The sequence below is a fragment of the Hermetia illucens genome, chromosome 2 (genome assembly GCF_905115235.1).
Source record: "Hermetia illucens chromosome 2, iHerIll2.2.curated.20191125, whole genome shotgun sequence".
In the NCBI taxonomy this organism is placed as follows: domain Eukaryota; kingdom Metazoa; phylum Arthropoda; class Insecta; order Diptera; family Stratiomyidae; genus Hermetia; species Hermetia illucens.
The window spans coordinates 34,854,472-34,868,968 of NC_051850.1; the positions used below are offsets into that span (position 1 = coordinate 34,854,472).

Genomic DNA, 14,497 nt, shown 5'->3' on the forward strand with positions numbered 1-14,497 from the left:
AGTACCTTCCGTTATCGTCGGCTGGGAGCCCTCCCAGGTTCACGGCGCCCGGATTTGTTTCCATATACCGCAATTAAACCAGTTGCGTCCACATCACCAGCTTTCCTTTCTTCCATTTTTCCTAGTAGAGGCGGAGGATAAAATTCTGACAGGCAAGCCTGTAGTCCCTTCTCCTTTGAGGCTGAAGTTTTCTTCTGCCGAGCCGTCCTCTCCCGTTTTTTCGAAAAGTTAGACAACAGTGTCACCGACAGGCCGGCTGTAGTCAGCTCTGCAGTTCCTCCCATTAAGGGAATTGCTGTACTGTCCTTTCTGGCTGACCATGCCGTAGACACTGGGTGTAGGTTTTCCACCGAAGCGGAAAGCCTGTCTTGTACAGATTTATCCTTAGGGGAACATGAATCTGGTCCGATTTCTCGAAATCGAGAGTGGATATGAATTTTGTGACTTCTTACCACTTAGAGAGTTACAATCCTTTTTTTCCATCTTCATGTGTTTTTGGACACCCTTAGTATAAAATACTAAAAAAAATCCTATTCGGTATTCGGAAGCAGATACGAATCACTTATTCGACATAAAATTGTAATACACAAGCAAGCAATCAAAGTGACCTTACTAGAATTGATGTATCGAAATACAACGAAAATCGATTACATAAAATAAAAATTAAACAAATAATATTTGTCTCTCAACTAAACTGCCTTATCGACATACATCAAAGTCCAAAACCAAAAAATATTTTCTTATAACATATTGAAACCGATCCCACCATTCTCCAAACTATTACTGTCCGAAAACTATTGAATTTAAAACTGTATGGATTTTGTTTACCTCTTTCGCGCCTTTTCCTACGTCATTACGTCAAAGTTTCAAAATCGGTAAAGCGAGAGAACTTGTATTAATTTTCTTTTATAATCAAAATAGCAAATTTTACTCTAATAATCAACTAAAAATTGTTGTAAATGAAGTGAAATATTTGTATATCAATTAAGTTATATAGAACAGACGCTATTGTTCAAGTTTGATCAATTATTTAGCGAGAAAAATGTAAACAATTCTTGTTGACGACGTGTATTCATTAGCGCATGGAAATATTGGTGCAAAGTGCTTGCTCGTAAATAGAAGTAATATTTTAATTTTGAGTGACCGTGAAATCAAGTTATACAGGGTGGCGAATTTGCTCTGAATATGTTTTAGATTCCGTGGCTATTATATGGACATTTTCTGCCGTTTTCTTCCCAAAAATTGCGCATCAAAATGGACATCAATTAGTGCAAGAAAGTTGGGTGGAATTACGAATTTGTGGATCTGGTGACGCAATGTTTCCAAACGAGAGAAACCACATTGATGCCATCTTAAAAGCACCTGCATTTGAAAGGTCTTTTTAAACAGATAAACGCGATAAATTCACTACAAGCCGAGTCAAAAGTCTTCTTTAAATACGGCAGCAAAGTAAATACTTTTCATGAAGGTTTTATGTGCAAGTGGTTAACAAAGTTTTTGGTAGTTTTTGGGGGCTCAATTTAGAAAGTAATTACTGACATCCACGTGTGCACTTCATTGTTTAATCCAAATTAAACTCAACTTTCAGATGGAGACACCAACGACCAGAAACAGGTTACGGCCTTCTCACGTTCCTACACCGAAAATGTCGGAACGTAAAAAGAGCCTGTTCTCCTCGACTTCGAAGCAGCCGAATGACATTCATTCAAATAATCGAATGAAACCCGAAATGCACATTTTGGATGGAATGATGCCATTAGATTTCGAGTCTGCGATCCACGTCCAAACCAGCTTGAAATCATGTCTTCGGCCCAAAGTAAAAAAGTTGTCCGGCAGCGTCACCGACATCCTCAAATCAAACGATCGTATTCCACTCAGTGTTTTATGCAATTCAAATACGGCTACAGAAATACGTCATTCACCACGAGTAAAAAAATCCCCAAAAAGGTATAGCCCGACTAGGAGTCCGGTAGTATTAAAAACGCCTAGTCCTAGTTCAGGGAAGCAGAACTGTTTAGACGAAGATTTAGGGGATTTACTCAAAGACACGCTTCACTTGAGATCACGAAGAGGACCAAAAGTAAGACGCGACAGCGATGATAACGTTACGGATGAAGAAATTTCTGAAATGATGTCCCCATTGTCTCATAAACGCCACCAGCAAAAATCAAGCCAATCACCTAACAATAGCCCGAAAGCAAAACAACCGAAAATCGACCCCCCATCATCCACTACGACACCAACAAGCAGCAGAAAATCAGGAGACCCTAACTCGAACACAGACAGCCCAAGTACAAATAAAAATTATATTACGTCCATTGAACAGTTTTCAATTCCTGCCAAGACGTTCTATTCATCACACAACAAATCGCCAAATACTTCTCCAAAGTCAACGAAAGCCCGATTTTCATTACCACTCCTCAATCAAGCCAAATCCTCCCTCCAATCATCTGGAAAGAAATCCAAATATAAACCTCGCAACGATGTACGCCTGGCAAAGCATGTCTCCCACAAAGTACCTCGGCCTAAATTCAAGCCGACCCCACAAACCGTAGACACAATTCTTCAGTCACTAAACGGCGAAAAATTCAAAAAACTCCTCGAAAATCGCATGTACAAAAAGAAAGCCGAAGAAGTGCACAAAATCATGAAATCGAATGCAAATCCAATCGAGAAATCGCGTCCATTAAATACTAATGGGGATGCGAATGCTGACGACGATCTGTTTTCAGATTGTGAAGAAGACGACCAAATGGACGTGGTTGAACCGCAAGTAGAAAGGTGCGAATCTAGAACCAGCACCGTTTGCGATGATGACGAACTCGAGGAAGAGGAGGAGAATGCGCCGATACGAAGGAAATTCTTTAAGAGCAGAAACAAAACTAGCCGCAATGCATTCACGATAAATAATGTGAGAGGAACTGTTACCAAGGGACGCGTTTCTTTGCTTCCTATGCCTGATGTTCGTGGAAGAAAAAGGTCAACGGGATTAACGAAAACGAGTAAGTGAATATATTGCATTTAGTTCATTATTGTTTGTTTAGGATTAATTCGAAAATTTGGTCTATTAATTTCAAGCTCTAAACTACAGCATTTAAGTTGCATATCAACGAACTGTTGACATACAAAACGCAATCGGTTTCTCTTATCTTCCATAGCATTTTTTGCTTATCAGTTTTTATCATAGTATTTCTCACGTACCACGGACTATTTACTATTTTACGGAATACTTTTGATTAGAATCTTCTTCTTTAGCCTTTGCCCCATTCGATAGTGGGATCGGCTCGTTTATATCGGATTCGCCACTTTTCTCGTCCATAGTCTTGGTGGAAGTAAAGTGGAGAGGCTCTCAAATGATCCCCCAGTGTATGGAATCTTCTTTATTTCGATCGGCCTTTGTGGTAGTTTCCCATCCACTTGGATGGAATGCGGATGTGGCCAGAGTTCGTCGAGGATTTTCAGCTTCCCTCGGACTAGCCCTCCCGCTCTCCTGGCTTTGGGAACATTCAAGTCAGGGAATTCCTTTCACCGCCGGTCGAGTTCAATATTTGCAATAAGAAGCATTTCTCTGACAATGTTGCCTGGAGAGGGCTTCCCTCCCCACCTCTCGCCTTAGCTAAGTCCAAGGTCGTGAAAATACGGTAGTTAGCGAGATTGTGCGCAAAGTCGTGGATGAGTGGAATAGGATAGCAGTTTGGAATTGTATCAGCAGACATCCGTAATCACCACATGGTCTCCAATCGCCGTTGGACTTTGGGACCTTTTGTAGTGGAAAAGACCAACAGCTATTTGATTGTCTGCAAATACCCTGCTCTAAAAGTATGCCAAATTCTTACTTAGCAACAGCAAGTTTCTGTGGTGGCAATGGACGCACTTTCGAGAAGATATGATAGCCAATAGTGCGGATGTGGTGCTGTAAATCATACTTATCTGGTTGCGAGAGACTAATTTCGGTAGTTGTATTTTTGAAGAAGCGCACGAATGCGAAGGTCGGCTACCTCTTCAAAAATAATCGAAAGATTGACAGTAGAGCAGGCGGGAAGTTTTCCTGAAAACCTGAGCGAGTTACGGGATCTATAAGAGATCTATTCTGCAGATGCACTGGCAACCCATAGTGACTTAGAAAGTCTGCGCCTAATGTGGGAATGTGGGATTACTGATGTCCGTTACTACAAAACGCCGTGAGTACGCTCGCCGAAGTCCCAGACTTACGTCCACATGCCTGTAGCCGTAAGTATATATTTTTGAGGAATTTGCCGCTGCTACTTTGAGTTGATGCGGAATCAGTTTGCGATTCCGCGATACCAGAAGAACTGAGACGTCTGTGCTTGTGTCGATCAGGCAATAGCGCTCATGAAAAGAATCGAATATTGTTAAGCGGCTTGGAACCGCGGTCTGAGTAGCCGCCGCCGGAGCTCCCAACGAGTTTAGTTTTTTTCAAGCCGTGAACGAGCACGGGCTGCCACATTTCTTTGCTTTGTCGGCAAAGATACGGTGTTACTAGCAAATTACAGGACTCCTTGAGGACCCCGAAGCACGACAATCCGATTGTCCGTTATGGTTGACGTGGATTTTGTCAGCAGTGTTTGCTAACACCTCCAACGATTTGGAGTCAGCAGAGGCCAAGGTGGTCTGAGTGCTTTCCGGAAGTCGCTGCAATCACAACGGCTTCAGCAGCTCAACCCCAACCTTATTCCCGCCTAACTACTTCATCTCACGCAGCAGTTGGCTCGGAGAAAAAGGTGTGTTCAGCGTCGTCCGTCACTCCATTGCAGAACACACAATCAGGAGATCGTGCGTTCCCAATCCTGGGCAGGTGGCACCTCCACACCCGCTTAGAAGTTGGGTAAGGAAGTAATCAATCTCACCGTGCGTTCGGTTCAACCACGGGTCTAAATTGTTGATGAGCCGCGCAGCACTAGATCAGCATTTACTTTCGCAGCGAACTGTGGTAGCAACTGGTGAACGGTTACACTCCGGTGCATGTTAATTTGTAAAATGCGGATCATGCCGTTCGCACCCTAGCCCTTTCCAATTCGGTTCCGAGCCCGCAGTGCGTGCGACGCTCTCACCAGCCGCGCCACGACTCTGCAGAGAACGCAACTCTCGCTTCCATTGCAGAACTTCCCTTGATGACCCACTTGGCCGCATCTCCGGCATGCTATCCTCCTGTCCGGCCCCTTGCAAACTGTTGACGTGCGTTCATGGTCCAGACACCACGGCAAGCTTTTGGCCTCGAGCATATGCAGAGGTGATACCTACCCGGTCATTAGTTACCTCTGGACATTCACGCTTTATCGCCTCCTCTACTTCGACCTTTTCTCTGAGGCAGTCAAAATCCCGGATTTCTAGAGAGCATAGAAGACACCTCTGCTCCGTTGTCTTCGGGTTTTATTCTGTAGCGGATTTCACTAAGGACTATTTGCACAGTTTCTTTACAATAACCTTCCTTGCGGAATCGATATTGTGCTAAAACCCTCTCGATCCGATCTTTGGCTTCACCTTTTGTTCTACTACTGGTCCTTCCAAACTAAAATACTGGGACAACATAGAGAACTTTTTAAACGCATAGACAACTGTTAGGATCTAATTATAGGACTCTGCTTCGATGGCATTGCTCCAAGGCGATCCAAATGAAATGTATCAATACGTAGTTCCTCTTTGGGATTTGGAGAAAGAACGCCTTCCTTCCTCCCTGATTTCCTACTTCTTAATGCCAAAGTACCCGCGTTCATGAAAGTAACTTATTACGTCCATGCGGATATTTTCACGTACTACAATTCTTGTTTTTCAATAATTGTGTTCGAATAATATAAATAAAGTCTCATGCAACATAGTCCCAGATTGAATCTGAATAAAACTGGATTTTGGACGACCTATCCCCTTGAAACAGGCAGTGACCTGCCCAGAACTGAGCGATTTAAATATCTCGGGTCAGTGCTATCAGTCAAAGATGAACTGCGTTAGGAAATTGCTTTACGCATCAACGCAACCTGGATAAAGTGGCGTTCCACAACAAGTGTTTTTTGCGATCGACGTATAAACGAGCGTCTCAAATCTAAATTTTACCGCAATCAGGCAACAAAGTCACAGGCAATATCTATGTATGGTAGGAAAAGCAGACATTACAGGTTTTGTCTGGTAGTGACGTGGCTACGACACCAGACATATGATTGAGGTCTCCTATACTCCCTCTATTTGTCACAAGCGTCAGTTGCGTTACTATCACACTTATTGCTACATAAATGACAAGCTCACAGCAGCGAACGAAACAAGACGAACACAAACATCTATGACTACTGGGATTCGAGCCCAGCGCCACGAGATTGAGAGGCTTGCTCCCCCTCAACCACCACACCGGTCATCTACCACCGTCCATAGTATGCCGATTGTATACACTCTCCGCGTTCATTGTCTTGCTTCTTTTGCACTTATATATATATGTTTCGACACTTCAATGGTAATTTCCTATATGCTGGCATTTATATCTGCCTCCTATCCCAAGCCAACTCAAATCAAAAATAAAGAATTGAACTTGCTGCACGGTTGGCGCTTTCTTAGAATCGAATCTCGCTCCGCTAAAAGCTTTTCTATTTGGCCTAGGAAATTGTTCATGATATTGATGAGCTCCGGATCTGCCTTAACCTTTCAAAAAATGACAGCATGTCCTGTTCACACGTTTGAAGATGATGATCACTCCTTCTAGTCCTCCATGTTCTTCCTTTGACAGGCGCCATTTACTTTTTCCAAAAAACGCTATTTTCGGTTTTTCTGTTTTCTTCAGAGTCCTTTTGGGAGTTGTCCAAGTTTATCCTGCTTGTGTTTTGTGGCTTGTCATCTGTGTCACGTAGCTTATCTTCCTACTCAATGCCGCTAGCGTGATATCTCTTATCGTATGTGAGTGATCTTCCCCTCCTATATAGATTCACCGAGCATCGTTTTTTATCACCAAATATGATAAAAACTGCTTCTGTTTAGCGTTATATTGTCGCGTAAGCAATTTGGTGTCAAAATTTCTTCAACTATCCTGTTCTTCTGAGACATACCCTTAATAGCGAGAGGTTATATGCCGACTCAGCTGTGAAGGAGTACATGAGTCAAATCAAGGCAATCATCATGGGCAAAAGAAATGCGGACCACATTGCCTCCTACAGTGTACGTTACGATCTTGAATGAGCACTTCCCACGCTCTCAAAGGCCCAGACGTAATTGGATTGTCGCGCCAAAAATTATTATTATTACCAGTAAACCTTTAGAACTACGTTAAGGGTGCCCAAAACATGAAAATGTAGGCAACAAATTTTAACTCAAAGAGTCAAAGAATTCGGATTCACTCGCGACTTTGGACAATCAAGTCGAAACCCAGGCACGGTATTTAAATACTTCACCAGATTGATGTTCCCGCTCGGAAAATATGCTCGCCTCTTCAGCGAAAAGTCTGCATTCAATGTTTACGGCGCGGTCAGCGGGAAAGGATAGTACAACAGCTTCCATAATGAGAGGAACTGGCAACCAGACTACGACCGGTCTGTCGATGACACTGATTAATTCTCCTAAAAAACGGGAGAGGAAGGCTCGGTAGAAAGAGTGTACTACAGGCTGAATGTTGCCGGCCAAAATCTCTTCCTTCTCTATCAGGAAAAGCGGGTGATGTGAACATTACTGGTCTAATACCGGTATACCGGAAAGTACTGGAGAGAGAAACGTTATATGATAGTAGTCCTCCGTCGACGCAACAACTAAGGGATCTGGTAGTGTACAGAGAATCAAGTAGCCTTGAAGTCTTAATAGGTGGTGATGCGAACCCACAGCGTATTCTCCTTCAGAGTATGCTGTGATAAACTGGAAAGCGAAAGGATGACTTCAAGGCTACACAGACTCCTGAAAGGGATGAGCCGGCCAAGTTGGACTCTCTTTGGAAAAGGGTATAGAACTCTACTAACACAAATTGAAAAATATTTACAACTTGCATCGTGTCTCCGCTCGGTGTTGCCCGTCGTTTTGTTTTCTTATAATACCTCACAACAGAAAAACTGAATTCTACCTTTTCATAATCCAAGAAGATATTCGGAAATCTCATATGTTCGCCGGCACCAACTTTTTGCTGTATCCAAATTGCGCTCTTACTGCCGTTGACTGTACTTGAAAGTATCTCAGACAGGTTAAAAAGGATTTCTATGGCAGCAATCAAGAATATCTTCACTGTCTATGATCCAACAGTTCATCCTGGGTCTGGTGAAGACTCCGCTTCCATTCATACTGGTCAAGCAATCACGTCCTCCAATAGATGGAGTCAATCAGCATTTGTCTTGTCTTGCATCTGTTCCGACGTTTTTCAGATGATCGTTGGCATTTCATTGGGACCGAGGGGAAAACGGGGTATTTGTGTCGGATGGTATATTTCGATCATCTACAAACATTTCGCCCTTGATTAGATCCCGAGAATTTACGGAACTTAGGGAGAAGCTCACCTCCCTATCTGTTAACAGGACGATTTTTTTTAAATCAAGTCATCTACTGATGATCCTCTGCTCTCATTTACTTCTCAACTATGGCCTTCTTTAATTATTTCAACTGTTTGGTCGGTAATTTAAAGGCCGCCCATCCATTAGCACTATTACTGTTCTATGTCCCAACTTCTCACGTCAGTTTTAGCAAATATGAATTTCTGTGCGACTCCTATTATTTAGTTTTTCGGATATAAGATTTTATAGCTCAGTCCAAGTGACGCTCTTACGAAAATCTAAACCTTCAATCCAAGTAGAGATGTTTTGTCTGTTTTCGTCCTTGAACTTTTCGGCCGCTATCACTTTATTGTCTCCATGGGATTTTGTTGATTGAACTCCAAAAGTTCGAGCCGCCAGCTCCTCTTTCTTGCCACTATCTCTCTGGCCTCGTATTATACAAGCTCATTCGTGTATAGATCAAGCCACTTAGTATTCAACTGAATGTGTTTTTTGGAACGAAAATCAAGCACTAGGCTTAAAACCAAAATTCTTATTTGAGATTGCTACGTGCTAACTTCTGGTGAATTACGTGCCCGACAGAATTTGATGGTTTTTTTCAAAATCAATGAAAAGTCTAAGACTCAGTCAAATAGTTTTCCAAATTAATATAGTCCAATTCATCAACTTCAACTTTTATTTTTTATTTCTTTAAATTTACTATGTTCACTTCTCTGCGATTAACTGACCGTTTATTTTTCCATAGAACTCGATTTTACCAATGAACAAGCTGCCGTCAATGATATCATTGAATGGTTGGGCGATGACTCGCCATTGGGGAACACTCCTCCCGCAACTGTTTCCAACGACATCCCTACAACTCTACATGAAGATGAATTTCTAGAATTTCGGAAACGTATCCCGTACAAAGCAACTGACCCAATTGCCATAGAACAGCAAGAGCTTCTCCTTGATTTTCTTATCTCGTACAATATATGCAACGAACGTAATTTTGAAATTTTCATAATGGATCCAGAAAACCATAAGGAAGAAGCTGCGAAAATTATAGACAGTTTGATAACAGTTGCACCAACAAAAGATTCTTCTCTGGAAAGTGGAAAGGACGAGGAAGATATGATGTCAGAAATGTCGGAATCGATCGTATTAAACTTGACTGATTCACAGGAAGCCAATACTTTCCGACAACGACTTCCATACAACACAAATGATCCTGTTGTAGCAGAACAACAAAAAACACTGCTTGAATTTTTAATTAAAAATCAAATCTGTAACGAAGAAAACTTCCGAATTTTTATCGCTGAACCCGAGAAACATCGTGACAAGGCGTCAAAGATCCTGCAAAATTATATGGTACCTAGTAACATAGATATCCCGAATGAACCCAGAACTGTTCTGCAGAATCACGTCAACAACTGCATGGGTATTGATCCCTTTTCAGTGGCAGCTGAACTTCCTTCATCAAATGTAGCTGATATTACGTTCGAGACTTCACACACCACGCTTGAATCAATGATGTCCGACGATGACGACAGCCAGTGGCGTCCCCTCTCTCCAACAATTCCTTTACAACAGCCCCAAGAGGAAGATACTGAAAACAGAAGCAATAACCAAAACGACCCGAAACTTTTCCCGATTTTCTATTCAGCGAAAGTGAAGCCGATCAACACACAATCAACTCGGAAGAAGTCTCCAAAATCATTTTTGGGCGGATTCGGATTGAACCAATATCAAATCGATGCTGGACAAAAGGAATTTGGGGCAAAGCAATGCACGAAATGTGGTCTGGTGTACACAGTTCATGAGCCAGAGGAGGAAAAACTGCATGCTATATACCATCGGTCACTGAACATACTCAAGTTCAAAGGATGGATTGATGAGGATATTGTGATGAATTTGCCGGAATGGGGCCCGGGAGGACGAATAATTCGACTTACCCACAATGTTCATCCGAAACGGATGGAAAGGATCGTGGATATTTTGAATATAATAGATAAGGAGTTGGGAATTGTGTCAGACATGGTTCCAACACCGTTTGTGGTAAGTAATCTTGGCAAAAAAAGCAATTCTTAAATGCATTTATAAATCACTCGATTGCTCATAGGCTTTCTTGGCGGTTCGACGAAACGAGATCGTTGGGTTTAGTCTTGTTCAGCCGATCAAATCAGCGAACAGATACGTTTGCCTAAACGGCGTGGATTGCTGCACGGAAGAGTCTTTCGAAGCGAAGTAAGTATTCATATGAAATTTTAACCCAATACATGAGGCTACTCCTCATTACTTAGCAATTTTTCAACTAAACTTTCAAGCTTTTGTTGTTAGATTCAAATACTAACTCTCCTTAATGATATAAATAATCCTTTTCACCAACAGATGTGGTATTATGCGAATTTGGGTCTCACCGCTCAATCGTTGTCAAGGAATCGCCTCAAAACTTACTGAAGTTATTCGCACGTCAACCTTCCCTGGAGTGGAATTGCCGATGAGCGACATAGCATTCAGCTCGCCAACCCACGATGGAATATTGTTTGCACAGAAAATAACAAAGCGTAAGGATTTTCTAATGTATCAAAGTTTCTGAATATAAGTTTGCAAATCATGTTAGTAGCTATTATAGCTTTATATATGGTAGATGGAGAACCAACCTCCATCAATTACAAGTTAGATTTTTTATATATACAAAAGAGAAAGCTTATAGCAATATTTTTAATGTTTTTAGTGATGAAGAACAGAGAATTGAATTTCCTATTACCATTATAGTAAGAAGTTTATGTAAAATTTATAAATAAGATGTTTTTTTTTCTTGAAATATAAAACCGTTTCTGCGGGAATAATTTTCTTTATTAAAAAATGCATCTTGTTTAGACAACAAATACTTAAGCGAAAGTATCACCGCAAGGGAAACTATTCAAAGTGCTTAACTAACAAAAGGATAACGCTGAGGCCAATTGTAGGCCCAACGTTTAGCTGCTACATGATCGCCTCTTCATCATCATCAACGACGCAACCACCGGTATCCGATCTAGGCCTGCCTTAATAAGGAACTCCAGACATCCCGGTTTTGCGCCGAGGTCCACCAATTCGATGTCCCTAAATGCTGTCTGGCGTTCTGACCTACGCCATCGCTCCATCTCAGGCAGAGTCTGCCACGTCTTCTTTTTCTACCATAGATATTGCCCTTATAGACTTTCCGGGCTGGATCGTCCTCAATCATACGGATTAAGTGACCCGCCCACCGTAACCTATTGAGCCGGATTTTATCCACAACCACAAGGGGAAATTTTCAACGATCTCAAAATTGTAGTCTCCTATCTTTATTGTTTTCGTTTGACCAGTGCGATTCAATATACGTTCTTTGCCTTTTGGCGCTGACGTTGCCACCATGTACTTCGTCTTATCTTCATTTATGTGCAGCCCGAGATTTCGCCCGCCTGCTCGATCTGGATGAAGGTAGGTGCCTCTCGCATTGACATCTGTTTCGGGAATCACTTTCTCGAAGGCCAGGTTAAAGAGGACGCATGATAAGGCATCCCCTTGTCTTAGACCTTTGTTGATGTCGAACGGTCTCGAGAGTGATCCTGCTGCTTTTATCTAGCCTCGCACATTGGTCAGCCTAGTCAATCTTATTAATTTCGTCGGGATACCGAATTCTCTCATGGCCGTGTACAGTTTTACCCTAGCTATGCTGTCACAGGCGACTTTAAAGTCGATGAAAAGATGGTGCAAGTGATGTCCATACTCCAACAGTTTTTCCATCGCTTGTCGCAGAGATAAAATCTGATCGGTTGCCGATTTGCCTGGAGTGAAGTCTCTTTGATATGGGTCAATGATGTTCAGGGCGTATGGGGCTATCCGGCCTAGCAAGATAGCGGAGATATATAATTGCTGCACTGCGTGATATCCCCCTTTTTAATGTATGAGACAGATAATGCCTCGCTGCCAGTCGTCAGGCATTGCTTCGGTATCCCATATCTTGAACATTAGTTAATGAACCAGTTGGTGTAGCTGGTCGCCTCCATAGTTAACCAATTTGGCGGTAATTCCATCGGCTCCTGGCGACTTATGGTTTTTAAGCCGGACAGTCAGCTGCGAACAGTTTGCTGCAAGCCCCGCGAAGCTAGTATACGGAGAGAACATGAAGCTACCCAGCAGCCCGATTCTCGACGTGCTGGGAAGCATAAATCCGACTGACCTGTTGCGCCTCATCCGAAAAACACCACCAGCGTGCCCAGGGATCTCGAGTCGTGCACGCACGTCTTGGTAAGGACCGACACCTCCCGAAGATCGTTGCAGCGACCGATATCCACACCACTTTACCCCCGACGTCGGAAGCGCGCCCAAGGTCTCGATAGCTCACCGCCAGGGGAAGGCGCGAATGACGCGTCCGGTTCAACTTGCCGAACTGAGGAAGTTATGCATCGGACTTTTGCTGAAACCCCTTGGCCAGATCCGACCACGAGTCTGTCTCTTTGGAAACTAGCCGTCATCGAATGCGAGCGTTTTTTTGTTCGGATTAATTCAATTAAAAGATGGGACCCTTTTCACCCTAAATCTTTCAAACCAATTTGCCTAACATCATGCGTACTCAAAACGGTGGAGAAGTTCATAGCCAACTATATTAGAACTAACGCTCTAAAGCGTAATCCCCTACATCACTGTCAACACGCTTACCGGGCAGGACAGTCAACTGAAACTGCTCTGTATCAGCTGACAGAGGTACTACGGGATACCATAGAAACAAAAGAAATAGCATTGTGTGTTTTTTGATATCGAAGGAGTATTCAACAATACATCGCACACAGAGATACAAGATGCCCTGAGCCATAAGGGAGTGGGAAACACCCTGGCGAATGCTAGAAAGCTGGAGAGAGCGGATACCGGTGTCCGGTACAAGGAAACTGTACTTAGAGCCAATGGGTAGGTACACTAGCATATTCCAGGCGGAAATATACGCCATAGACAGATGTGCCTCCTTTAATCTCGAAAGGAACTAGAGGGGGCAGAACATTGCTATTCTCACCGACAGCCAAGCAGCGATGAAGGCGCTTAGGTCTAATCAGGTAAACTGGTATGGGAATGCCTTGAGAGACTGAATACACTCGGCTCGTGCAACAAGGTTTGGGTTCCAGACCATGCTGGGTTGGAAGGCAAGGAGGCAGCGAACGAACTGGCTAAGGGGGCGGGGACGCCTTTACACAGACTAGAACCCTTCTGTGGAATCGGAAACGGGTTCATGACTATGACATTAAAAAATGAAGAGGAACGGTTGAAGGAACTATACTGGGCAGGCCTACCAGCAGAGACCCTGTACTGCTCTGCTGGTAGTGCAATGAGGCAGCGGAGGAACTAGCCAACAAGGGCGCAGGGATGCCTTTACACAGACTAGAACCCTTCTGTGGAATCGGAAACGGGTTCATGGCTATAACATTAAAAAATGAAGAGGAACGGTTGAAGGAACTATACTGGGCGTGCCTACCAGGAATGGAGCGTCCTGGGCGCTTATTGGGGGATGCGAGCCCATGCGCATAAAGGATTGCTTAAATCTCACCAAAAAGAACTTCCGAATCATAGTGGGAATTCTCACTGGTCACTGTCGGCTAAACTATCACCTAGGGAAGCTAGGAATATCTACGGACACTGCCTGCAGGTTTTCTGCCGAGTGTACCCGTCCTGGGACAGTGTTCGACACTTGCACAAAAAAAGGTCGAGGCATCTGGGAGAACACTTAATGCCAGATGCAAAGTTAAAAGATCTGGAAGTAGGGGATATACTAAAGTTCCCGACGGTTATAGGCTTACTTGATACACTATGATTAATACGTACGCTATAATCAGCGAAAGGGGCACAATAGTTTTTTAAGGACCCGATACGACTTTCCCTTAACAGAATAATAAGGTATAGGTAGCAGGGATTTCAGACAGTTTAGATTTCTTAGATGGATTACAGTGCATGATTCATATTGCTGTATTGTCTTCTAAAACAAGTCTCGAAACGGGGGATAATGCCTAATACACAGTCAAATAGAAGCTAGCTAT

General features: G+C 43.0%; 1 protein-coding gene across 3 annotated transcripts; it reads left to right on the plus strand.

Annotated features, from left to right (window-relative positions):
- Window positions 1–872: 872 nt before the first annotated feature.
- Window positions 873–11,293, plus strand: LOC119649828 (N-acetyltransferase eco). Of its 3 annotated transcripts, XM_038052169.1 has the most exons (6): window positions 873–1,121; window positions 1,195–1,527; window positions 1,589–3,002; window positions 9,211–10,502; window positions 10,567–10,691; window positions 10,836–11,293. In XM_038052169.1, the coding sequence occupies exons 3-6, from the start codon at window positions 1,589–1,591 to the stop codon at window positions 11,041–11,043; spliced, it is 3,039 nt and encodes a 1,012-aa protein (XP_037908097.1). In that variant the 5' UTR covers window positions 873–1,121; window positions 1,195–1,527; the 3' UTR covers window positions 11,044–11,293. The 3 variants fall into 3 exon arrangements, with proteins under 3 accessions (XP_037908097.1, XP_037908096.1, XP_037908098.1); XM_038052168.1 differs by having other exon boundaries at window positions 873–1,527; XM_038052170.1 differs by lacking the exon at window positions 1,195–1,527 and having other exon boundaries at window positions 1,109–1,121.
- Window positions 11,294–14,497: the final 3,204 nt, after the last annotated feature.

Bases quoted from the DNA above. Each gene is read 5' to 3' on its own strand.
- LOC119649828 (XM_038052168.1), top strand. From the start codon at position 1,589: ATGGAGACACCAACGACCAGAAACAGGTTACGGCCTTCTCACGTTCCT. The intron at 10,503-10,566 runs GTAAGTAATCTT...GATTGCTCATAG, and splicing joins TGGTTCCAACACCGTTTGTG to GCTTTCTTGGCGGTTCGACG. The intron at 10,692-10,835 runs GTAAGTATTCAT...TTTCACCAACAG, and splicing joins GAAGAGTCTTTCGAAGCGAA to ATGTGGTATTATGCGAATTT.